The sequence below is a fragment of the Mytilus galloprovincialis genome, chromosome 2 (genome assembly GCF_965363235.1).
Source record: "Mytilus galloprovincialis chromosome 2, xbMytGall1.hap1.1, whole genome shotgun sequence".
In the NCBI taxonomy this organism is placed as follows: domain Eukaryota; kingdom Metazoa; phylum Mollusca; class Bivalvia; order Mytilida; family Mytilidae; genus Mytilus; species Mytilus galloprovincialis.
In genome coordinates this window covers 72,691,740-72,718,712 of record NC_134839.1, presented here as the reverse complement: position 1 = coordinate 72,718,712, position 26,973 = coordinate 72,691,740, and the positions used below count along the sequence as shown (strand labels likewise).

The 26,973-nt window shown below is 31.2% G+C and overlaps 1 protein-coding gene across 3 annotated transcripts in view; it reads left to right on the top strand.

Moving 5' to 3' along the window:
- The window catches only part of LOC143064334 (neuroendocrine convertase 2-like), a 28,671-nt gene extending 4,450 nt beyond the window's left edge, over window positions 1-24,221 (top strand). The window contains exons 6-31 of one of the 3 annotated variants that reach the window (XM_076237098.1): window positions 16-34; window positions 1,738-1,793; window positions 2,167-2,252; window positions 2,671-2,843; window positions 4,061-4,190; window positions 4,807-4,910; window positions 6,037-6,137; window positions 6,547-6,659; window positions 7,513-7,630; window positions 8,222-8,502; window positions 9,253-9,339; window positions 10,596-10,772; window positions 11,816-11,956; window positions 12,632-12,667; window positions 13,427-13,561; window positions 16,078-16,218; window positions 17,538-17,579; window positions 18,169-18,216; window positions 18,858-18,896; window positions 19,315-19,353; window positions 19,460-19,498; window positions 20,035-20,073; window positions 20,524-20,562; window positions 21,963-21,995; window positions 23,300-23,325; window positions 24,057-24,221. In XM_076237098.1, the coding sequence (XP_076093213.1) occupies window positions 16-34; window positions 1,738-1,793; window positions 2,167-2,252; window positions 2,671-2,843; window positions 4,061-4,190; window positions 4,807-4,910; window positions 6,037-6,137; window positions 6,547-6,659; window positions 7,513-7,630; window positions 8,222-8,502; window positions 9,253-9,339; window positions 10,596-10,772; window positions 11,816-11,956; window positions 12,632-12,667; window positions 13,427-13,561; window positions 16,078-16,218; window positions 17,538-17,579; window positions 18,169-18,216; window positions 18,858-18,896; window positions 19,315-19,353; window positions 19,460-19,498; window positions 20,035-20,073; window positions 20,524-20,562; window positions 21,963-21,995; window positions 23,300-23,325; window positions 24,057-24,182 (2,368 nt within the window). In that variant the 3' untranslated portion in view covers window positions 24,183-24,221. Of the gene's footprint in view, window positions 1-15; window positions 35-1,737; window positions 1,794-2,166; window positions 2,253-2,670; window positions 2,844-4,060; window positions 4,191-4,806; window positions 4,911-6,036; window positions 6,138-6,546; window positions 6,660-7,512; window positions 7,631-8,221; window positions 8,503-9,252; window positions 9,340-10,595; window positions 10,773-11,815; window positions 11,957-12,631; window positions 12,668-13,426; window positions 13,562-16,077; window positions 16,219-17,537; window positions 17,580-18,168; window positions 18,217-18,857; window positions 18,897-19,314; window positions 19,354-19,459; window positions 19,499-20,034; window positions 20,074-20,523; window positions 20,563-21,962; window positions 21,996-23,299; window positions 23,339-24,056 lie in introns of all 3 variants that reach the window. The other 2 variants (XM_076237097.1, XM_076237099.1) reach the window with 2 other exon arrangements.
- The last annotated feature ends 2,752 nt before the right edge of the window (window positions 24,222-26,973 follow it).

Here is a 26,973-nt window from a genome sequence, read left to right as displayed (position 1 = left end):
CATATATATTTTCAGGTCACGCCGGTGGCTATGGGTAAGCATACAAACTTTCTCACAAAGGAATTGAAAATGTTTGTAAATAAAGGCAACAGTAGTATACCGCTGTTCAAAACTCATAAATCCATGGACAAAAAACAAAATCGGGGTAACAAACTAAAACTGAGGGAAACGCATTAAATATAAGAGGAGAACAACATAAAATTTTAATGCTTATAATTCAAATTCCAACTTCGTTCAAAAATGTCTAATAAGAAAAAAAACAAAATGCAAAAATGCACACAAACATCCACGTGCACATAACACAAATTGGTCTCAGCGTGCTCGAAATTGACGCTCCAACAATTAAACTAAATGACTTAGATAAGACGTGTTAGACAAACATAATCGTATCCATTCGATGAAGACATGTTATGACACAAACTACGCTAAATACATACTTTCTGTACCTATATTACTATTGCAGTGATCATTTTTCTAGTGTATAAAGACATATAATAAACCTTATCTTTTTATAAATCACAGAAAGACAGCAAAGACAAAAATAGTATGCGATACAATTGGCATGACAGTAAACAAAATATATAGGTGTAAGACGGTGGTAATAGCCTGTTTAACAACAAGAAACGCGGCGGGTGCCAATAATGGAGCAGGATCGTCTTGCATTTCTAGAGCACCTTTGATCACTCTTGTTTTTGGTTGGGTTTATATAGCTCAGTCTTTAGATTCCTATGTTGTGTATTGTTTACTCTCTTTTAAGATTAATCTAACCTAAATGGACACAAGAGGTTGTTAAGTAACATCATTATTTGTCTGTTGCACATATATAGATATTGATAAGAAGATCTCAAACCGAGACTATGTTGTCAGTTTTTCTCGTTTTAACTAATAGGGATTCCTTATTATTCGTTGGATACCAATTTTCGTGGATCTTTTAAGATACAAGTGATCCAGGAAATTACATTTTTAACGAATGACACATTTCATATAGGCTCGTACGCAGACTTCGACAAAACCATGACATTGAATATTCACGATCATGCAAGTGTTTCCTAATCAACGAACATTGGTACCCTTAAAAATTCATTTTACACATTAATGAACAATATTAATATTAATGTTGACAAAGGTACTTGCCTTATCATACCTTCTCCTTTAATGAAGTCTTTCCTCAAAGAATTTGCTTTCCTTTGTATATCAACTAAAGACCCTTTTGAGATGGTACTTGTGATTAGCTGCATCGTTGACTTATTTTAATATCAAAGCATATGAATAATGTTTTTTTTTCTTTTGTTCGAGTTTCAAAATCCTGCTACATATAGATAATAATACCTATTATAAAAGTGCATTTTCTAAAATGTTATTAAAGTATTTAATATGTTTTTTTCCCATCACATTCATAAATATTATGACACATTTATGTGATTAGAAATATTTTTATTTCATTTTTTCTCAATCAGCAATTGATTATAATTTCATCTTTCTTATACTGAATGTTTATAGGAACTTTCTATGGTAGTCAAAATGCTTTTAACATATACGTTATGACTGACTGAATGAATTTTATTTCTCATTAACTACAAATTACATAGTTACAGAAAATATATATGTATAAACAATTACACTTAATATAAAAGCACATATGAACAAACAAACATAAACATTAAATTACATACTAACCAAGAGGAGTCGGCCTCACATTTATAAGTTTTTAAAGACGTGATTTGTCTCTTCTTGAAGTCCAGATACAAGTTTGGTGGCAACGCATGGAATAGAGAAGATCAAGAAACATTAAAGTAAGTCAAAAAGAAATTGGCTTCAATTCTAAAAAAAAAAAAAAAGGCCTTAAATGTGCATCAATATCAATGACCACCCATTAAACCCTTTAATAAGTGTGAACATTTATATAACAAATATATTTGCTGGCGTTATGCCTCTCTGAAATACGAATAACATTGAACATCAGCATAAGCTTTATTTTTAACCCAAAAAGATCATTACAATATACGTCAAACGTCTACCTAGGAAGTTTGGGTCCTCATTGCTCTTCAACTTTGTACTTGTTTTGCTTTATAACTATTTTAATCTGATAGTCACTGTTAACACTGCGTTGTCATTGTTAATATTAAGATGATTATTAATAAATTCTTGTAACCAATCATTTTAAAGACATGGTACAAGAGTAGCCGGTATTATTGCAGCGAAGAAGAATCGACAGGGTATAATTGGAATTGCCTTTGAAGCTGAAATTGCTGGCAAGTTTTTTTTATTTATAGAAATATGTTTAAAAAAATCAAGGCTATAACATTTCTGATCGTATCAAAAACGAAAATATATAGTAAAATGAAAGTCGCGATTGGTATTTGAAAACTGCGATTGATAGAGAAAATTTGACAGTCACAAAACATTTCTTAATGTTAAGATATATCTAATTTTCATTTGCATCAATCTTCAAATAACTTCAATAGTAATATTGCCATTTAATAGCTGATCTTTTTTGACAGTATTGGCAAAACTTTGCGATGTTGCCTATCGTATTGAAAACATAAATAGAAAAAAAACTTGAAAATCAAATTACGAAAGCAACTGACGACCGATGATTTGAAAAAGACACTTTACAATATTATGAGTTAAACTATAATGTATGTGTTAATGTTGAATTATTTTTGACAGATGTTAAAATAGCCTCGACAGCAATATACGAAACATTTGACGCGAATTTACTCAGACATCGTAGTGATGTTATAGATGTTTACAGTTGTAGCTTTGCTAACTTCCATACTGGAACAAAGACATATCCTTTACTTTCCAATCAAGAAAGTTCCTTGGAATACGGAACAACTTATGTAACTATATATTAAATTAAAAGCAAAATATAATTGTTACTTCTACTTATTATCTAGTGAACTTTCTTAAAGAACAATTGCTCTTGTTAAGCCAAACTTATATGATAGTAATTATTTTTATACAATATGTTTTCCTTTTTTTTATGCATGGCTTTTCCATTTTTCTTCGACTTTTGACTTGTGAATGTCCTCCCGGTATCATCCACCTCTAACAAAATTTGGTTTGAGCCAATCAAAGAGTCATGAATTGTCGACATTACATTTTGTGCATTAAAGTTTATATCGCTTATGGTTATTTAGATCATATAGATGATAAAGAAACTTCGAGACCTTTTGTAACTTGCCTTGCGGTGTGGCATTCGCATACAGCTATTAACGTCTACGTTATTTGGTCCATGGCGGAGAGTTATTTCATTGGCAATCATACCATATCTTTCTGTTTTAATGTTTTAATATATACGCCGTGTTAGGAGTACTGTTAACGATAATGTTATTTTTTGGGCACCATAATTCAATCGAAATCTAGCTCACTTTAGTAACTTTTCGAGAAAAAAAACAAGTGGTGTATTTTCCAATCATTTTAGTTTATCATGATTGGCTGTAGTCTTTGTTTTTTGGAAGCCTGCACAGTTATAAATTCATCTTCAGTCTTGCAAAAATTTTGTCTTACTGAATTATCTGAATAAAATATTGAATGCCTAACAAGACACAACGGGTTAAGAGTCAGACTTAGCAGATAGTATTAGGACAATTTTTAAAAACTAAAATGCATTTACCTCTGAATAACCAGATGGTCGTGTGAATATCTGAATTAATACATATTATTATGGTTGCATTTTCTGTGATGCTTTTCACCTAATAACAAGACAGTAAAAGTCTTTAAGAATTACCTAAGAAACATTAATTATTGCTGTATAAGAATTGTTGACTTTAACTTGTTCAAGTAATCGTTTTTGTATCTTTTATATGTGTGTCTGAGACTTAAACGTTTCGGTAGATATGTGGAAATGTACTGCAAGAAACATTGAGAACCCATTCACCTTTTGTATTAGTGCTAACATTTTTTTATCCTTGTATGGTATTGTTTGGATTTTATAACCATAATTTATAAACTTACTTTAGAATTACACTTATTATGAGTATATTATATGTTTGTTACAGCTTAAAATATATTGGCCTTAGTAATAAATTATGTTTTGGTTTTTTTATATGAACAGGGAAGGGGTGGTCTTGGATCTGTCTATGTTTCTACTACTGGAAATAGTGGCGGAGAAGAAACAGATGTCTTTCGTGATAGTTGTTCTTATGACAGACTGGTTGCCAATAGATATGTGATATCTGTAGCAGGTATTCAGTTAATGATTTCTACAAGAACTTTCAAGCCATATATTAACTTGTTAAAACATAAGAAAAGGGTAAAAGAATTCAGATCAAAACATAAATGTGTATATAGATATAGGACGTTGTAGTTTGAGTGCCAATCAGACAACTCTTCATCCAACTTACAACTTTATTTAAAAAAACATTATAGGTTCAGGTACGGTTTTCAACACGGAGCCTGTATATTTTAATCTTTGGTGAGTTTTGCAATTAATTAAATTGATCCACACGAGAGTTATATGAAAATAGACAAACAAAATCCAAGGTACGTTCGTAAATTCAGCAGCAAAATATTGTTATGGCATTAAGCGATCCGAATACTGTGATTCCTTGAAGCTTCTGATAAGACTAACTTATGAAGTGTTAGTTTGATTTTATCTCTGAAAGATAATACAAAATTAATTGAAATTGTTTGCTAAAATAAGAAAATTTAAAAATACAAAAATTCAGCACAAAATTTGTAATGGTGTCAAAATCGAGAAGTAGTATCAGCAATAATTATTTTGAAAGTCATATATTTTAAAAACATTTATTAATAACGTAACATTTATATAGTTTAATATTTGATAATCAAATTTTTCAGGCATTCAGCATAATCTTCGAAAACTTCCTAATGGTGAAGCTTGCAGTGCTATGATGGTTGCAGCCTTTACTGAAAAACCAGGTGATAGAAGTAATAGAAGAGTGGTTAGTATGAATTTACCTGGATGCCTGTGAGACCCCATAAAAAGTCAATATCTTCATAATGTGTTATCCTAAAATTCAACTCTGACACTTTTCGTTTAGTTTTATTGAAGTTGGCATGATTTAATTCGGGCCTTGGAAAAGTATCTAAAGGACCTTTTACGAAATCAGTAATGTTAACAATATGGTAAAAGTAAAATCAATACTCTTTAACTTCGTACTTTTTGGATTCGAGCGTCACTGATGCGTCTTTTGTAGACGAAACGCCCGTCTGGCGTAAATACAAAATTTAATCCTTGTATCTATAATGAATTTATTTACAGTTACAAAATAATCAACAAACTATTTGCATATGCGCTTTTCGTGCAGAAGTTTCCGGATTGAAAGTTTATAAATTATAACGCTAATCATAGAAAGTAATTGAAGAAGTTTAGGTCTTCATGATGGATCCATATCTTTTATTTGATATAGGTGTACAATTAGACGATTAAAACTTTGACCTGTTTCTTGTATGCTCAAACTTAAACAAATAACACTTCACATATCCTTATTTTATGGAAACCAAGTATATAATTTCGAAAATGAACACTCTTTGTTATCAGGACCCTTTAAAATATTCTAAGGTAATACTACTAGAATATTCCTTACATAAGCAATGATGTAATAACGTTCTAGAAAATGAGCAAAAAGATGCTATCGGCAAAGGATAAACTTTACTAATCATATACACAAAAACGTGCAGTGAATGCAACTCTTGTTAACGTTTTATATGCATCATAGCATTATGTACATTCAAACAAATATTTGAAGTATACGTGTAAGTAGAATATTAATTGTGAATTTTGTCATTTCTATGTCTTAAATTTACCTAAACATAACATTAGATCATAGCATTTTGTGAATTAATTTGCTCACTTATTTCCTTTTCTAAAGTTATTTTAAACGATTCGTCTTATTCTTATTGAACAAGAATATAAGAGGATTTATTTTCAACTTTAATTCCAATTTCTTCTGTTCTTGTGAATCAACGCGAATTTTTCCATTATTTAAATCTTCTTTTACAATTTTTAAAGCGAAATATAACTTTGATAAACATATGGAAAAAAATATCATTCTTTTTTTTTTCTAGATTACAACAGATATTGGAAACGGAATCACCACAAATTTTAACCAGAACGCAGCAGCAGTGCCTATGGTATCAGGTGCTGTAGCTCTTGCTTTAAGTGCCAAGTAAGTAGCAAATACGACAAAAATGTGTCAATATTAAAGCATTTATAATGTACCCAAGTTACTTATAGAATTACAGACCAACACACAAATGTATGTTTTAAATAACAAGATAAATTTCTATCCTTTTTTTAATATTCTACATATGGCAAAGCTTACTTGTTGTTTACATTGACGTAAACTCTATATTATATTTAATTCATAGTTTCGAGAAAGAAAAAAAAACTATATATTGCAACATTTTTAAATCTTGACACAAAAGTTTAACTTAACTAAAACTAACATTAAAATTAACACCTACAAAAATAAATAAAAAATTTTAGTATACGAAAATACTTGATATACATTCATTGTTTCTAATTACATTATCATACATTACATTTCATTCTAATGATAACATTTTTTTTCTCAGTCCTGCTCTAACGTATCGGGACATAATGCATCTACTGGTACAGACGTCAAGAAATAATCTCCCAGATAACATATACAGATCAAATTTCATAACAAATGCTGCAGGAATCCGAGGTAGTCATTAAGAAAATAAGATATCGTTTATATATCGAAATGAACATTTGATTAAAAAAACAATCAAAAACGTGTTTTATTCAGTCTGAACATGTGTTGGCCTTCTGGAGTTTGTTTTGGGTTTGGATGCCTTTTTTGTCATTTTCTAGTCATTCCCTCTGTCAAATTTGAAAATTCCTTGTTCATTGTTCAATACAAGACTTTTAACGGAACTCAATCAAATAAGCTCTCTCGCTTTTCTTCTAAATTCCAATGTTGACGAAAACGTTTCAATATTGTTTTACTCGTTACTTACTTTCAAAAAGTATGGGTAATTTATAATTGACAATACGAAGAAATAAATAGTATGTGTTCGATTATCAACAGAACGTGTACATAAAAGAATAAAAGCTTCTCGTTTTCATTTAAAAAAGGTCAATTCAAATAAATGGGAAATAAGATATTCGATTTCAACATATAGATCCATATAAAGCACATTTTGGTTTTTAAACCAGTCAGTTCTACAAATATGTGGACATGTTTCAATATTTTAAACATAAACCCATGGGTTGACATAGAATATGAATTATAATCCTATAGACTCCTTTGGTCTAGCAGTAAAATCTATACAAAAGTGTGAATACTGTGTGTAAGGTATGAATAGGAAGCCACGCAGCTAATAAGAATGTGTACGTAGCCTTACGGAAAACAGTACAAAATTTAACCCGCTTTCCATTAAAAAGTGAAAAACCAGCTTCGGCTAGATGTCTTAAATAATCTCATTTGACGTTAGGCAAAAGGCAATCAATCGATATGTTATAAGTTGCAAACACTAATATATATTGTTATAATTGGAAAATAATTTCTAATTTAGTGTCATCATATTTTGGATTCGGACTACTTGATATTGGCACTCTGGTTGAAAGGAGTAAAACCTGGATTAACGTCCCACAAAGACAAAATTGTACAACAACAAAAACTTTTAACAGTCCGTAAGTAATTTAATGTTTGATAATTTGATATTAAATAAATATTTGTTCATGGGTAATGTTCCAATGCCTCACATGAAGAATTTTTTTTCAGGAGAAATATATTAAAGTAAATAATTTAAGAAAATTTACAAATTAAAAAAAATATGAGATTGATTGTTTATCAAATAAATGTATATTGTCATATTTTGAAAATTAATTATGCAAGTATTTCACCATTTTGTGATACTTCATTTTATTATACAATACATTCGTTTGACCTCAAAATATATTGTAGTTTTATAGATGTGTAGGTTCCCTGTAAATATCTAATTAGTTTTTAAAGAAAAAGAATATTTCTGAAAATTGATCGGTCGTCTGTTTGTTCTTTTTATCTATAAATAAGAAGATGTGGTATAAGAGCCAATGAGACAACTCTCAATCCAAGTTACATTGTATTAAAAGTTACAAATTCTAGGTTAAAGTAAGCAATGTTTGACCTGATGAATATTTCTAAATATATAAAAATGTGTATTATCCTAAACTGTGAACACATAAATTAATAATGTAAAAAGTAATACATGACAAAATATATAAACTAGGTTTATTTTTTAGACTAAGTCGTGACTCTAATTACTTTGTGGTCGAAATCACCGGATGCACTGCTACTTATATAGAACATGTTGAAATATCTTTAAAAGTAAATCATCAACATGCCGGACAGATAAAATGGGATCTCGTTTCTCCGTATGGCACAAAATCTACAATTCTGCCTGGAAGAGGTCTCGATCCAGCTTCATATATGGACATAACTGTCTTAACTGTTCAAATGTGGGGAGAAAATCCTAATGGATACTGGAAAATAGAACCAACAGCTGTGTTTGGTAAAACACTTGGTGGGTTTATTTCTAATTCCAAAAGCTAATATGTCATTGGGTGTCACAGTGTTATCCAAATCAATTTTTTAATCATAAACTATGGAAATTATAGACGACAACGTTGAAACTTTTTTCAATTTTATACTTTACAGTTGATACCTGGTTCACAAAATTATTCCCTCTTCCATCCTTTTTTAAATAATGATTATATTTGTATTACCAAATGTTGTACAAAAAATAAACAAATATAAAAACAGAAAGAATTTTATTCCAGTTGCAGTATAGTTTCAAAATAAGAATTTCATAGATCTCAAATATAAGAGTATAAAAAATACAATAAATCGGTTTACACTTTGCGTGCTTATCTTTGTTCCAAACCTAGCCGAAATACCAAAATTTATATCTATTGTTATTTACCATAGAAAAATTCTTCATTGAAAACTATAGAATTACCAAATAAATCAATTTTAATAAACTTTGTTACTTGAAAACAAGCTTTGTGATCTATATCTTTAACATTTTTGTTTTTCAAATATCGTGATATGGACTGTATTTTATCTCAAAGTACGACACTTATTGAATAGCATTGTTTTACCCAAAAAATAATTAACGTTCGACCTAAACCAATATTATTGAAAGCAAAATATTAACGTGATTCAAATTCAACGCTGAGACTTGTAATTTCTGTTTCTCTATGTGTACAACCAATGATTTCTATTTTATATTGAATTAAAATTATAAGCATATATTTTTTATTTATTATTTTAGATAACGGCAATGTAGAATCAGTAAACATATCGATTCATGGATATGAGTGTCCCCGTCCTGAAGACTGTCTGCCAGCTGCTGAACAAGGTAAATAATCTTTCTTATGTGAGTTAAATAAAGGATATTTATATATGTGTACTAAACAATAGATAACGTAATTTGATGGATACTAGTACTAATTAAAGAGTAGAATTATTATATAATGTAAGGAGAAAAACATTCATCCGATAGGGAACAAATTTCCTGTCGTTTTGACGAGGCTCACAGCAAACCCTATAAATCAATCGAAAATCTATACATTTGTTTATGCACATTCTTAAATGATTTAGGATACTGTATGGCCCATGGAAGGAAACGCTTACTTTTGCAACTCACCCGGACTTGCTTCTTTTTTACCTAATACAATTCCATCAATTTTGTGTGTGTTTTATCCTGATTTGTAACTCCTCATGATTAATCAGATTTGAATCTGATGTTTATCTTCTTAATGAACGTATGAGATTTGAGTATACTGCTGATGTCTCTAATTCTGCTCTAAACAGCAAACGAAAAATATGTACAACAGACAATAATCATAGGCAACCACTGGATAACTAGCTCCGGACTTTGGAATGACACATTAATTAAACTCAAAACCATTAAGATCGACTTGTAAAATTATATTTAGTTAATACATATAGATGTTGTTCGGACATAAAGACCATTTTGAATATCATATGTTGTACAAATGATATATTCAGTGTCATCATCACTTATCACTTTCCTTTTCGAATTTTCCATGGAGTTCAGTATTCTTGTGATTTTACCTTTTATCTGACCACTCAGAAAAACCGAAATTGATATATGGTATTGGCGATTAGATGGTTGTCATTAAATGGAGGGCGTATTCATTTATTTGTGTTTTAAATGCCTACGGTGTAATATGTTTGGTAACAGAAAACTAAACTGTATTACAAAGCTAAAACAATATAGAATGATCCTAATAAAATCATGAAAAAAATACAATCTTACTATTTTTGATCCATCAGGATCCTCTTCCACTCTTTTTTCTTCACAAAAGGATGAAATAAAATCATACGGTACTGATATAAGTGTACAAGAAACGTTTTTCTGAAAGAACAATATTCTTCATGTCAAAATAAGAGCAGAAGATTTAGAGAGTCAAGTAGGTTATAAAAACAGATTTGGAATAAATCTTAAACTGGACTATGTAGTCCACCGAAACCATACCAGATGTGTTAGATGATTTATGTTAACAAAGACAAAAGTGTAAAACTTGAATTATCCTTTGTTGTCACTATTTTCTATAATGGTATTGCAAGTGTTGTAGTTATGTTTTAAAGGAGTGGGCGTTTGGGGCGGATGGCTTCCATGGTCACAGTGTACAGGTGTATGTGGACAAGGAATTAAAAGTCGATTTAGACTGTGTAACGACCACAGTAATTCAAAATATTGTCCAGGAGACAGTTGGGAGAAAGTACCATGTCGTCTTCCTCAATGTCAGTCAGAAATACAATCAGGTAGGAAAGACAAGCTAGTAAAATAAACACAAATGCATGTACATAAAGGTAACATATGGATCAGAGTATATGAAGAATTGTGCTTTACACTTTACAGGACAATGAAATCATATGAAATTCGTGTTGTGATTTAAATGTGATTTGCACTTGACGGTTTTTGTTTTTCGTTCTTAGTATTAGGTTTGCCTTTCTGTCATAGATCATCATTTAAACAACTTTGAAAGCAAACACTACGTTATAAATCTTCTTTTCATTCGCATCTCAAATATACTTCTAGCAAAACATGAAATTCTTATCAAGTCTTATATATGTTGCATATAATGGAAGATTCATTGCTTTATTCTCATTTTATATAAACGATCTACAGATTTATCTTTGTTGACATGGATATTTACGATAGCACACGGCGTTTTACATGTTCAAATAATTATGACTCATTTCACAGTATTCATTAAAAATGTTTCAGTTATGAAATGTTTTAATTCTTTATCACATCAAGGAACGCATTTTTAGTCTTGCAAAGAAATTTATTTTTTTATCTTTAATGTAAAAAACTAAGAAAATCTTATGTTTTTGTTGATTTCTGTTCATTTAAGAATTGAATGCTTCTTTTTGTAAATTTATTGGGGTGTAAAAGCGTTGACCGAAGTACATTTTGTATGAAGCGCGGAAGCGCTTCATTCTAAAAATGTACACACGGTCAACGCTTTTACAACCCGATAAAGTTACAAAAAGAAGCATTCAATACTTATAATTACATTTTTTAGCTATGATCATGAAAACACGAATTTTATATATTTTATTATTTAATTCACCTGTGCACTTTATTGTTGGAGCACGTGTTATCATGAGTGAAAAGTTGTATTGAGCAATGCAACTGCTTACGGAATAACACGTGATGTGCAGTTAGCCAATCAAAATAAAATATTATAATGAAACATACATCTAATGTAATTATTATCAGATAAAATTAGTAGAAATCGTTTAACCTGGAAATATACAATAATAACAGTGTATAATACAATCTAAAATAACCTCTTCAGGACCACATTATGTTGGATGTCCATCCCCATCGTGGTTAACATCAAGATGTGTTGAGCAGTGTTCGGGAGACAACGAGTGTAGTGGAGATGCGAAATGCTGTTTTAACGGATGTGGTCATACATGCGAAATATCTAGAACATGTAAGTACCAGAAACATTGATTATCAATGTAACATATAAGACACGACGGGTGCCACGTGCTGAACAGGATATGCATACCCTTCAAGAGTACCTCAAATTGCCAGAGTTTTTGATGGGGTTCATGTTGTTCAGTCTGTAGTTGAATATGTTGTGTGTAATGTACTTTTGTTTATCTGTTTGTCTTTTATTTGCCATAGCGTTGTCAGTTTATTTTTGACTTATGAGCTTGAATGTCCTTTTTTTATTACCGTTGCTTAAAGGATGCAAACGTTGTTCAATCACAACTAGAATAGAAGCAACTGGAAATTAACCTACAAAATAAATAATTCATATCATTTCAATCGACCAATAGAAACATAGATTCTGAACGCAAAACACGAGCACCATTGAGCTTTGAATTGCCGTTCAACACCAATCAATCATTTGCTACAATCGTATACCCAATCACTGTAAACCAAACATACAAAACGTTTCGGATCATAAAATGCATAAGAGCATAAGTCTTGAAAGGTCAGCTTTTTTTTGGTAGAATAGCAACCTTTTGAATGCACACTTCCATAAAATAATTCATTAGATTCTAACTGTATTTCCATGATAATCTCTGTATAGAAACTATTACAAAGTAAAACAGCTCACATTTATTTATATTTTCAAATCTCGAATAATATTTCACAGGGTATAGGACACCAGTCAATGTCCCGTTAGTGACAGGTTAGTAATTTATAAAAATTGATAGAAAAGCTCTGTATGTGCAATTAATGAAAAGAAAATATACAAAAATAGCAAGAAAAATAAAAGAAAACTCAAAACAGAAAGTCTCTTATCAAATGGAAAAACGAAAAACTCGAACACATCAATTGAATGGAAAACAACTGACATATTCCTGACAGACATTGCCTTATGCTGAAAATGATGATTTAATTCTGGTTATCAAGTTAGCTGAACATTTCACTTGTGAAACAATCGCATGCAATTATATTATCTTGACAACAATGTCGGAATTTATCTATATAGTTATCAAAGGTACCAGGATTATAATTTACTACGCCAGACGCGCGTTTCGTCTACATAAGACTCATCAGTGACGCTCATATCAAAATATTTATTAAGCCAAACAAGTAAAAAGTTGAAGAGCATTGAGGATCCAAAATTAAATACATTAAAACTTTCACTGTATATCCGATACTAAAGTATATCTTTGTGAGTATTATTTAAAAGCAAGCAAATTAGTGTTCTTCATATATAGTATACTGTATGCTTAAAACACAATCAACGATGCACAATTATTTGTATTTCAGTTTATGTACTATAAATAATATATACGTATTAATTGGCGTGCTTCCATATACGATTCACCATACGTAATTAGTACATTCATGTTGCTGAATGTATTGTTACCGTTTTGGTCTCATTGCATATGTTCGATCTCAAGAATACATTTTTTGTTCAATCTATGTTTTATTCACACAGCCAATAGACCTGGTGAATGTCCATTGCATTTAACAAGAAGATGTGTTGAACAGTGCTCAAATGACAATGATTGTCTTGGACAAGGCAAATGCTGTTACAACGGCTGCGGACATACATGTGAAGCAGACAATACTTGTAAGTAATGAATAAATCCTTTGATAATAGGTGTTTCATTTTTTTAAATAACCGTTTCACAGATGATATCGGATATGTTCCTTATGACGTAACTACAACCCCCTTCTCTTTTCACGAATGGGACCTACCGAAATAGACTATTTACCAGGTTTGTAATAACATGAGCAACACGACGGGTGCCACACCTGCATACCCTTCCGGAGCAACTGAGATCACCCGAGTTTTGGATGGGGTTCGTGTTGCTAAGTCTTAAGTTTTCTATGGTTTTTTTTAACCATAGCTTTGTCAGTTTATTTTCGATCTATGATTGTCCCTCCGGTATCTTTCGCCCCTCTCTGTTTAGTTTGTTTTGTAATTTATTCTGACATCGGACTCGAACTTCTTTCAAACCGAGATTTACTGTGCGTATTGTTGTGTGTTTGTTTTTCTTCATTGGCTTGAGGTATAGGGGAGGGTTGAGATTTTTAAAAAAAACATGTTTAACCCCGTCTCATTTATTTGCGCCTGTCCCAAGTCAGAAGCCTCTGGACTTTGTAAGTCTTGTATGAATTTTAATTTTAGTTTCTTTTACATATTTTGGAGTTTAGTATGACGTCCATTATCATTAAACTAGTATATAGTTTTGAATAGGGGCCAGCTGAAGCACGCTTTCGGGTGGAGGATTTTCACGCTGCATTGAAGACCTTTTGGTGACCTTCGACTGTTATCTGCTCTTTGGTCTAATTGTTCTTTCTTTGGCACATTCCCCATTTCCATTCTCAATTTTATCTATTGCATTGTGTGCATTCGAAGCTAAAATCGTATTAACCTTTATCAATTAGGACAATCTTAAAAGACAGGAAAGTATGACTACGTGCGAAGATATATGACCAAAGGTGCATGCTGGTGTTGAAACCGTTGTAAATAAAGAAGACGTGACACAATTTTAGCAATTATTTTTCTGAGAATCAATCAATTAATATAAGTTGTAATACATGTTTCATGTTTTTTCGGCGGTCAAAACGTGAATAATCGGCATTTGTTTGTCAGAATCAATGATCATTTATAATTCTTGATTGACAACATATTTGTTACGTTCGAAGGACGTGTTTTTCAGCAGACTGTCGGCATTCCAATGGGAACTAATTGTGCCCCTCTTCTTGCCGACTTGTTTCTTTATTATTATGAGGCTGACTTCATGTAGGAACTTCTTAGGAAGAAAGATAAGAAGAAAGCGATATCCTTTAACTCTACTTTTCGCTATATAGATGATGTTCTTTCACTAAATAATTCAAAATTTGGTGACTATGTGGAACGCATCTATCCCATCGAACTAGAGATAAAGGATACTACAGATACAGTTAAGTCGGCCTCATATCTTGACTTGCATCTAGAAATTGACAATGAGGGTCGGTTGAAAACAAAACTTTACGACAAAAGAGATGATTTCAGCTTTCCAATTGTGAACTTTCCATTTCTAAGTAGCAACATCCCAGCAGCACCTGCATACGGGGTATATATCTCCCAATTGATACGATGTTCCCGTGCTTGCATTTCCTATCATGATTTTCTTGATAGAGGGTTGCTGCTCACAAGGAAGCTATTAAACCAAGAGTTCCAAATGGTGAAGTTGAAATCATCCCTTCGTAAATTTTACGGACGCCATCACGAGTTGGTTGACCGTTATGGAATAACCGTTTCACAAATGATATCGGATATGTTCCTTACGTCGTAACTACAATCCCCTTCCCTCTCATGAATGTGACATTACCGAATTAGACTATTTACCGGATTTGTTATCACATAAGCAACACGACGGGTGCCACATGTGGAGCAGGATCTGCTTACCCTTCCGGAGCACCAGAGATCACCTCTAGTTTTTGTTGGGGTTCGTGTTGTTTATTCTTTAGTTTTCTATGTTGTGTCATGTGTACTATTGTTTGTCTGTTTGTCTTTTTCATTTTTTAGCCATGGCGTTGTCAGTTTATTTTCGATTTATGAGTTTGACTGTCCCTTTGGTATCTTTCGTGCCTCTTTTATAAGGAAGCAATTATCAAATAAAATTACCATAAGAAAATATAAATTTCGAACTATCAAAATTTATTTTCCATAGAAAATGGGTTTTTTTTTGGTTATAGTAACGTTTTAGATGTGCACCAGAAGCAGAAAGAAACAAGTGTAAAATTTCAATAAGGCGTTCGCTAAGGATACGTTGTTTTATTTTATTAAGTTTGTTTATTTGTTGTTTCGAAGGTCCTTTTAATAGGTATGAATCAAGACGAAAAGCACTTCAAAATGAATGTAGTATTACAGTAATAAAGATGAACATTTTATTATTAAACATAACTTTAAGTCATTTAACAGTATTTCAGTTAATTTATTTCCAAAGACTTTTGAGGTAAATTGAATTCGGGTTATGTTTAATATTTTGGTTGACTCATATATATTTATAGCTTAAATTTGGAGCAAATTATTTAACCTAGAAAAACACATTAGTTCTACCTGTATATAATAGTATCTTTCATATCGTTTTGCAGTGATTTACTCTGTTGGATGTCCTGTGCCATCATTGTTATTAACAAGATGTGTTGAACATTGTTCAAGTAACAGTGACTGTTGGGGACAAGATAAATGTTGTTTTAATGGATGTGGTCATACATGCGAGATACCTACAGAACGTAAGCATCAGAATTATTTTAATAAAATTGTCAACGTTAAGAAAGAAGACGGATTAATGTCAGCTGCTTTGAAGGAGTTGCTATATTTTGAGATTAATCAAACCAAAAATTAATTTATATATAGATTTAGAAAGAGTTATATTTCAGCTTTAAAATGAGTTAAAGATTTTAAAAATCCATTGAGTAGTTTTGGAGAAATTAATCTTTAAAGACTGTTGATTGGAGTCAAAAATATTCTGACTGTAGTGCTACCTTAATTCAAAAATATGTACATTATAAAAACTTGACCTAAACCATCAAAATGTATTATTTATTAAACGCAAATACTTTTAATGAAGGTTCCTTGAAGCTATACTTACCCATAAGTAGTTACAACAAATGATTACATTCCCGTGAAAACAACATGTGTCTCTGGAATAACATTCAGACGGTTTATTTGTAACCAAAACTTTGGAATTAAGAAATTTAAAACTATTCAAACCTAAGTCTTGAAATGTAGCCTTTGTCAAATGTCAAAGAAACCTTAGTTGAGCCACAAAGTGATGTGTATGACATTCGTTTCGCATATTTTTAATATTATTTTCTGTATCATATTTAAATTTAAAAAGGTTTTGTCGAAAATAGCTAACGTAACTTTAATAATTAGTTTATATTATAAGATTGTAACTCAATTTTGAAAAGATTAACATTGCCGATTGTGGGCGCTAGTTTTTTTATGCCCCACCTACTATAGTAGAGGGGCATTATGTTTTCTGGTCTGTGCGTCCGTTCGTCCGTCCGTCCGTCTGTCCGTTCGTTCGTCCGTTCGTTCGTCCGTCTGTCCCGCTTCAGGTTAAAGTTTTTGGTCAAGGTAGTTTTGATGAAGTTGAAGTCCAATCAACTTGAAACTTAGTACACATGTTCCTTATGATATGATCTTTCTAATTTTAAAGCCAAATTAAACTTTTGACCCCAATTTCACGGTTCACTGAACATAGAAAATGAAAGTGCGAGTTTCAGGTTAAAGTTTTTGGTCAAGGTAGTTGTTGATGAAGTTGAAGCCCAATCAACTTGAAACTTAGTACACATGTTCCCTATGATATTATCTTTCTAATTTTAATGCCTAATTATATTTTTTACCCAATTTCACGGTCCATTGAACATGGAAAATGATAGTGCGAGTGGGGCATCTGTGTACTTTGGACACATTCTTGTTTTATATTTGTAACATATTTTTCTTGTTTAAAATGACAAATGCATCAGACACAAGTTTAACAACTTAGTAACGTCATGTCCAAGTGCAGTTCCGAAAGAGTTAATTGATTTTCTATACATTTTAGTAGATCCCGTTATACCAACAACCACAGCCCCGACAGAGCCAGGTATGCGTTTTAAAAATATTTTATCATGGTATTTCAAGCTATGTCACTAGTTTTGTGATATTTCAACATAGTTCATTACTTTAATTAGAGTGTATGCATGAAGACCGTAAATTGACCTAGAATGGTTAACTTTTATAAATTATGACTTTGATAATGAGTTGTCTCATTGGCACTTCTTCTAATATCTATGTGTTTCGGCAATTGTTAAAATATAAAAATATGTCGTCAAAATCGAAATAATATTCAAGTACTATAAAGTGCTGACTTATTTGAACAGCTATAGATAAGTTTAAACGATAATCATAGATATGTCTTTAAAGACTATTTCAGAAATGCATGTCAGAAATCATTTTGAAGATGAAGTAATATCTCAATAAAGTTGGAAAATAAAACGACAATCCATTCAGATGTTTTATTATCAAACACGCTACCAACTTATTTTTCCTTGCGAACTTTCTTCGCGAATTTCACAAGTATAACAATAATGTGAATGTAAATCGTCCAGAATAAGTAAAGCACTGATTTTCAGTTTTTAGTTCTTTCTTTAGTATTTTAGATATGATAATTTATTTTCGATTCATTATTGTAGATCATGCAACACCTACAACAACAATGTGGACAGATTGGAAAGAGTCAGGTATACATTATATTTAAATGTGTAGTATTATGAAAATTAGCTTTCTAAACATACATGAAGTCCAGTGGTGTCATCACAGGAAATGCAAGTAATATTCACGAATTTTGTATTAAAAAAGATATGATGTTAAACTTTGACACCCTCCAATATCAAAATACGTGCACAGTTCTATGATAAACGTCATTAATGAAATTGGCTGCAAAAGTTTAATAAACTCATCATGCAAACCAGGATTAACATTTTCTACGCCAGACTCGCGTTTCGTCTACAAAAGAATCATCAGTGATATAAAAGCCAGATAAAGTACGGAGTTAAAGAACATTGCATATCCAAAGTTTTGAACGGTTTTTCTAAAAGTAGCTAAGGAAATATTTTCCGATTTTCTATTTGAGTACACATTAACCTGAGGTTCTTGAAAATTAAGAAATGCAGGATATCATTAATGTCAGAAATAAAGTTCTGACCACTTTGCTTATTTTCGGTATTCCAATAATCAATAATACAGTCTCAAACCTTTAAGACAATAAAACGTCAAGCAATTCAACTGCAGTCATATCTTGCTGAAGAAAAGCATTCAACGATAAAACATTATCTAATTCAAAAGTGTTTCAGTTATTATATGTTTCTATATGTTTTTGTAGCTCGTGCATTACCAACACAACCGGAATGGACAGAGCAAGGTATACATTCTATAAATGTGTTGTCGTATGGTTAAAAGTTACGTTCTAAATATGTATTAAGTCTAGCATTATTATCATTCGTATTTCGAAAAGAAAAAAATTATGAATTTAACCATATCAATAACACATTTTGTCAACACAGAAGTGCTGACTACTAGGCTGATGTTACCCTCGGGGAGGAAAGTTGACGAGCAGATGAATCGACTTAGAAATTGAAAATAAACTCATTTCATATGCCAGGTTTAAACAATTAAAATGCCAGACGTGCGATTCGTCTTCAAAACACTCGGAAGTGACGCTCGAATAATAATCGTCAAACAGGCCAATAATTTAACTATAATTAATAACTTAACGGTTAGAAATATTTTATTCTGTTGGTGTTTCAGGTAGTTTATCTATTTTCTATACATATTTGTAGATAATGCAACACTTACTACCACACCTTCGACAGAGCAAGGTATATACATGTATATATTTTTATAATGGTTTGTCTTATGGTTATATTTTTCTAATTATATTGAACCTTTTGTTCTGTGTAATTTCGTTTCTTTACATTTTTGTAGATCGTGCAACACCAACTCATCTAGATTTGACAGATCTAGGTAAGGATTTTTAATTCATAAATGTGTTGTCGGATGGGTGAAAGTTACGTTATAAGTATGTATTCAGTCCAGCCATTCATATGTAGTCCAATTTTAATTTGAAGATGCAATATTATAAGGTGATATAACTTAAGGCTGTTGAAACGTTTGATTCGAATCGTGGTTAAATTTTTCGACTGCATAATCATTTCAAAGAATGATAAGATAAAATTGATAGAAAATCCTTCGTATTTCGAAAAAATAAACGTTTTGTAAACACTTAATTTATATATTACTTAACTACATGACTGGTGATACCTTTGGTGGGGGACTTTGACCTATCTTGACATCAGTCGACCCAGGATTTGACGAACAACTCATCAAATTTACCAGACTTGAACAGTTTTACGCAATTCGCTCGTTTCGTATAAAAAAAGGCTTGAAACAAAAGGGTCAAACATGCCAATCATTGAACTATAAAACATAACTTTACGGCTATAAGTATTTGGTTATGTAGTGTTACGTGTAGTTGATTTGTTTTCTATTCATAATTTTAGATCATACAACACAAACACCAACAGCCTCGACAGAACAAGGTATACATTTTATTAATGTGTTGTCGTAATTTTAGATTATTTTCAAAAGTTGTTGAATATTTTTTGTAAATTTATTAACTGAGATATTATAAGTTATTTAGGTGACAAGGTCTAGCTATTTTGCTGATGTGTTGTGTTCATACAATCAATAATACTTTATCTAACAACTGAGGAAATAAAACGACAACTAAATCAACTATAGTATTAACTTGAATAGCGCTATACTACAACTGTCTTTATAAGTCACGTCACTGACAAAGTACTGACTACTGACTGATGTGCAGAATTCTTATCATGCCAGAATAATTTTTAGATAATTGAGAAAATATTACTAAAACTATTTACCTATAGTATTATATTGCTTATTAGAAAAACTGAACTAGAAAATAAAACTATGATATTCTACCGTCTTTCGGAAAGTTGATTAATATTTTTCAAACATTTTTGTAGATCAAGAAACACTGACACCCACAGCTTCTTCAGAGACAGGTATACATTTTTATAAATGTTTTGTCATATTATTATATTTGTCTAAAGATGCTTAAGTCTTTGCTTGTAACTATTTATTAATGTTTCATCTTGAAATTTAAGAAGCACATACAATGCGTGCCAAAGTACTGAATTTTAAGCTGATGTACAGTTTTAAGATAATGAAAGAAACATGTTTCCACAATAGTCAATTTGCCAATTCCTTATTCTGTTATCACACAATTTTAACACAAGTGTTTACATCTTGGTTTTTTATCGGTCAAAATGTATTCTTACAAACAAGGCATCATCAAATGAAGATGACATATAGATGTCTTAACACCATTTTCAATAAAATTAAATACCTTCATGTATTGATATAATAAGCAAATAGCTCAACAACAGATAAAATATACTCAAAAGATTTGAAAAACATAAAGATTTCACATCAATCACAGATAAATTTGGTCTTTCTACAGGCTCCTCAATGTCAATGAAAATTGTATTCCTTCCTGATAAAAACAACACACGAAATAGATCTCCAGTTAAAGTGGCACTAATTATAAGATATATAAAAAATCTAAAGTATGATTATGTTTTTTCAATCATTAAATAAATGATATTGAAATAGTGTTATAATAATTCGGTTTTCGCAGCCAGTATGGTTCATTTGACAAAATAAGCTCAGAAACATTGATGATGCATTGTTCACTTGCAAGTGAAAACACGACCTCATCCGTATTCATGTGAACTTCTATTTAACCCCTTACCTAGAGGTCGATAACGCATGAAAAGTGTGCGTGTTCGATTATTTAAAGGAAAAGAATGTCAACGTTGAAATAAAACAATTGTAAATCATTTGATTGACTGATTCGATCCACAAAAATCATTCTTATACATGTAAAAACGATGATTAACATATATTTTTCATCTATAACATAAAATAAACAGACCAAGAAAAATATCCAATTGCAAGAGTCCGCTTGTTATTTATATCTATATTTATGTTTATATCGGTTACATGACCGTCGGAGATCTTTGGAGGTCAATTCAATAGTTAATTATATGGTGTCAAAACTAGACTACACATGAAACAAAGTTACATATTATCTAGCCTATGCCATGTAAATTGTTTATTTCAGTCTTTTTTTTAATTTGGATAAAAAAAAATGTTTTTCATGTTTTTAAATCAAATATGAGAATTTGATTCAAGTCAGTGAACATATATTGGACAGCTAGTACCCCATTAAAGTTATTTAGAATTTGGGAAGTTGACTATTACAAAAACATAAAATAACAACCATCCAACTGCATGTAGCATTACATTGCTGACGATGAATATTGAGCTATGAAACATATAATATATCTAGATGTTTAATTCATGTGTTTTAAATGGTTAATTTTTTTTTACACTTTTGTAGATCATTCAACAAATACAACTTCGACAGAGGAAGGTATATATGTTATAACTGTTATGTCGTAATAATGATTGATTAATTTTGGGTTTCTTAATGGTTAGAGGTAAATAGTTCATGCATGTTCAGGATGAATTGCATTGTTGAAATTTATTGTGTCCTAAATATGTATTCAGTCCAGGAATGCATTCATATGTAGTCCGATTTTTAATTGAAATGTCTAATTTCAAGGTCAGCTCAATAGGTTTGCAATATTTTTTTTCTAATAGTTTGTTAACTGAAAATGTAATAAAAAAAAAATACGCATAGTATATGTCATTTCAAAGGCAAAGATCTTCCTACTTGGCTGATGTACGATATTATCATTATCCTTTATTCATTTGCAGAGTAGATAAAACTTCAATTAATTCAACTGTAGTATTATTTTGATGAGAATGAATATAAATTTATAAAAGACACCGGGTTCAAAAGTGTTTACGCCAAATGCGTGTTTCGTCTTCCAAGGACCCACCAGTGACGCTAGAATATAAATAAGTAAAAATACAAAGTACGAAAATGAATAACATCGAGGGCCTAAAATTCTAAATATATTCCAAAAAGGGCAAGATAATAAATATTTCGGGGAAAGAAAACCCTTGGTATTTCGAAAGTAGATGAAAGTTTTGTAAACAAATAATTTATAAATATAATCATATCAATAAAACATCCTGTCAACACAGAAGAGCTGACTACTGGGCTTGTGATACCCTCGGTGAGGAGCCCGCTACCATAGCGGTATGGACCCTGGGGTTTAAAATGAATTTATCGTAGATACCAGACTGAAACATTTGTACGCCAGACGCGGTCTTCACAAGACTCTACACTGACGCTCGAGTTATAAAAATCAAACAGGTCAATCCCTGAACTATAAAACATGGCTAAATGATTTTGAGTATTTGATTATACGGTGTTTCGTGTAATTGATCTATTTTCTATACATATTTGCATATCTTATAACACCAACATCTTCGACAGAGCAATGTATACAATGTATTAATGTTTTGTCGTAATGTTACATCTTTTTCAAGAGGTTTTGAAGCCTTTTTGTATATTTCTAGTAAATTTATTAAATGACATATTATAAGCCATTTAAGTGACAAGGTCTGGCAAATTGGCTGATGTGCAGTATTGTAATAATCTATTACTTTATCAAACATTTGAGAAAATAAAACGTAAACAAAATCAACTATAGTATTCACTTGATGAAGATGTACATTCAACTATAGAACATAACCATATGTTTGACATTTTTTTATTCTACAGTATTTCAGATATCTAATTTTTTTTTCTATACATTTTTGTAGATAGTGCAACACCTACACAACCAGATTGTACAGATCTAGGTATATATTTTATAAATGTGTTGTCTTTTTATATATATAACATAAATAATTTTGCTTTTGATAATCGAGTTTTGTTATACCTTAAAATTCACTTGAGAGGTTCTATCAATCAGTTATGCAGAGATACGATTATATGTACCAGTGGTTTGAACAAGTTAGGCGAATAGAATCATATGTTTGAGATTGAATATCATTCTGTGAATTTAACCTAAACACATTTGATCATAGTTATCTTAATTTTATTTTTTTTAAACGAGTCTAGAGCGTCCATGTCAAGCTACTAATATATAAAAATGTTCAAACCGTATGCAGTAAATTGATATAGGAAGATGTGGTGTGAGTGCCAATGAGACAACTCTCCATACAAATAACAATTTAAAAAGTAAACCATTATAGGTTAAAGTACGGCCTTCAACACGGAGCCTTGGCTCACACCGAACAACAAGCTATAAAGGGCCCCAAAATTACTAGTGTAAAACCATTCAAACGGGAAAACCAACGGTCTAATCTATATAAACAAAACGAGAAACGAGAAACACGTATATATTACATAAACAAACTACAACTACTGTACATCAGATTCCTGACTTAGGACAGGTGCAAACATTTGCAGCGGGATTAAACGTTTTAATGGATCCAAACCTTCTCCCTTTTTCTATTTGATAAAATCAGTGTGTAGTTATCAGGGTATTAGGAATATAGTGAATGTTCATTTTTTCTAGGTTGTATAGACCTATGGGAAGATTGCAGTAGTTATCCAGACAGAGATGAATTGTGCAATCAACCAAATCTTCGAGATAATTGCAGAAACACATGTGGATTGTGTTTTGCAGTTGAAAATTGAGCATATTGAAATCAATGTAATAAAAAATGTTTACGCAAATTCTTGGTGAATCATGCCTGTTTCTATGAACATGGATATCTGGTTTTTTTAAAAGCAAGGGAAAATCTTTCGTTGTTATATGTGTAGTTATATGTGTAGTAAATCTCCCTACAAGACAAGTCAAGAAACCATCATAAACTAGATAATAGCAATGATAGAAATTTAAGAAAATAGTACACAAAAAAAATGTTTTAATCAAATCTATATGTAGAGAGTGTGAGAAAAATTATTTAAATGCTTATCTAAATATTACAAAAGGTGCATATCTATTGCAGTAATCGATGTACAGTTCATATGTTTTTGCAGTCAATGTGAAAAGCTTGAAAATGAAATCATGTGTTATATATATATATATATATATATATATATAACTCGTCTAAACATCAACCCAACAATGTTAGATCTGTAAATTTGCTTTCGCAAATTTTTGGTTCTTCCCTCGCCGGGATTCGAACCCATGCTACTGTGATATCGTGACACCAAATCGCCTGCACTGCAGCCGTCCCGCTAGACCACACGACCACCTGGGCTCTCAAAAAAAGAGCTTTCGCTGGCCGTGTGTTACCATTCCTCGTCAGTTTTAATCTAGCGGCGTACTACAGTACATGATATATAAGGCATGAAGATGTTATTGTTACAGATCAGCTAAATTATCTATAGTAAAGGATCCTACAAATTAATGTAATATACAGTCACAGAAAATAATTATATTTATAAGTACGTCTGAGTCAGTGACAACTCTACAACAGATGTATCCATCGGATCGCCATCAATGATGGTGATACATGGCTGTGTACATAATGTATATACAACTCGTCTAAACATCAACCCAACAATGTTAGATCTGTAAATTTGCTATAGTCAAATATATATTCAAATACTACAAATGTCATTAGGAGTCTTGTCGTCTAGTTCGATCTTTATCATTAGTAAACTATCTAAAAGTATATTAAATCTGTTGCAGATAGTGGACTTTCAATATGTCATTTTGATTGTTTTTTGTCGTTTTGCAAAAAATGATTAGCAAGGCTTGTTCTACAAATTGTTCCACAATAGTTGAAAACGTCAATTGACTCTTTTTGTTTTAGAGTTATTGCTCTTTGATGATGATTTGCCTTTTGTTTTGCCTGTTTGACTTATATCTTAAAAATTATGATAGATAAATCAGCAAGACAAGTTTTACAAATAAGTTTTCATGACCTATTCCTTACTATTAGAGGTTTTGCCCTTTGATGATGATGTTTATACGGCCGTAAAAAATTTGAAGTGACGTATTATGGTATACAAATGCTTGGTATCTGTCTGTCTGTCTGTCTGGGGTCCACACTTCACACCGTAACTTAAGAACCATTAATCAAAATTTCATGAAACTTAAAACAGATGTTTCTTATGATCTGTATACTTTTATGTGAAAATAAAATTTAAACTTTTTGAGTTGCGGGTCTTTCTAACTAAAACAAGGGGTGTTTTTTTCACATGTCGGCTGTATCTCGAAATAATTTATGATTATTGCTTAAACTTTACACACTTCTTATTTATATTAATCTTAAGATCTGTATACCTTTTGGTGATGATTCAAAATTTTATTTTAGAATTGAGTTTTTTTGTAAAATAGAAAGGTGGGGTCACAAGTCACGCAGTATCTCAAAAACAATTAATGATTATTGCTCAAAACTTTACACACATCTTAGTTATATTATTCTACAGATCTGTATACTTTTTGGTGATGATTCAAGATTTTATTTTAGAGTTTTTGGTTAAAACTAGAGGCTCTAAAGAGCCTGTTATTGAGTTTTTTGTAAAAAAAAAAAAGTGGTGTCAAATGTCACGCCGTATCTCAAAAACAAATTTATTATTATTGCTCAAAACTTTACACACTTGTACCTTTGATAACTATTTACACCACTGGGTCGATGCCACTGCTGGTGGACGTTTCGTCCCCGAGGGTATCACAAGCCCAGTAGTCAACACTTCGGTGCTGACATGAATATCAACAATGTGGTCATTTTTATAAATTTCCTGTTTACGAAACTTTGAATTTTTCGTAAAACTAAGGATTTTCTCATCCCAGGCATAGATTACCTTAGCCGTATTTGGCACAACTTTTTGGAATTTTGGATCCTCAATGCTCTTCAACTTTGTACTTGTTTGGCTTTAAAAATATTTTGATATGAGCGTCACTGATGAGTCTTATGTAGACGAAACACGCGTCTGGCGTACTGAATTATAATCCTGGTACCTTTGATAACTACTTATTTATATTAATCTTAAGATCTGTATACTTTTTGGTGATGATTCTAAATTTTATTTAAGAATAATTGAGTTTTTTGTAAAATAGAAAGGTGGGGTCACAAGTCACGCCGTATCTCAAAAACAATTAATGATTATTGCTCCAAACTTTACACACATCTTATTTATATTAATCTACAGATCTGTATACTTTTTGGTGATGATTCAAGATTTTATTTTAGAGTTTTTGGTTAAAACTAGAGGCTCTAAAGAGCCTGTGTTGCTCACCTTGGTCTATGTGAATATTAACAAAGGAAGCAGATGGATTCATGACAAAATTGTGTTTCGGTGATGGTGATGTGTTTGTACTGAACATTCTTGTTGCTTACAATTATCTCTATCTATAATGAACTTGGCCCAGTAGTTTCAGTGGAAAATGTTAATAAAAATTTACAAATTTTATGAAAATTGTTAAAAATTTACTATAAAGGACAATAACTCCTTAGGGGGTCAATTGACCATT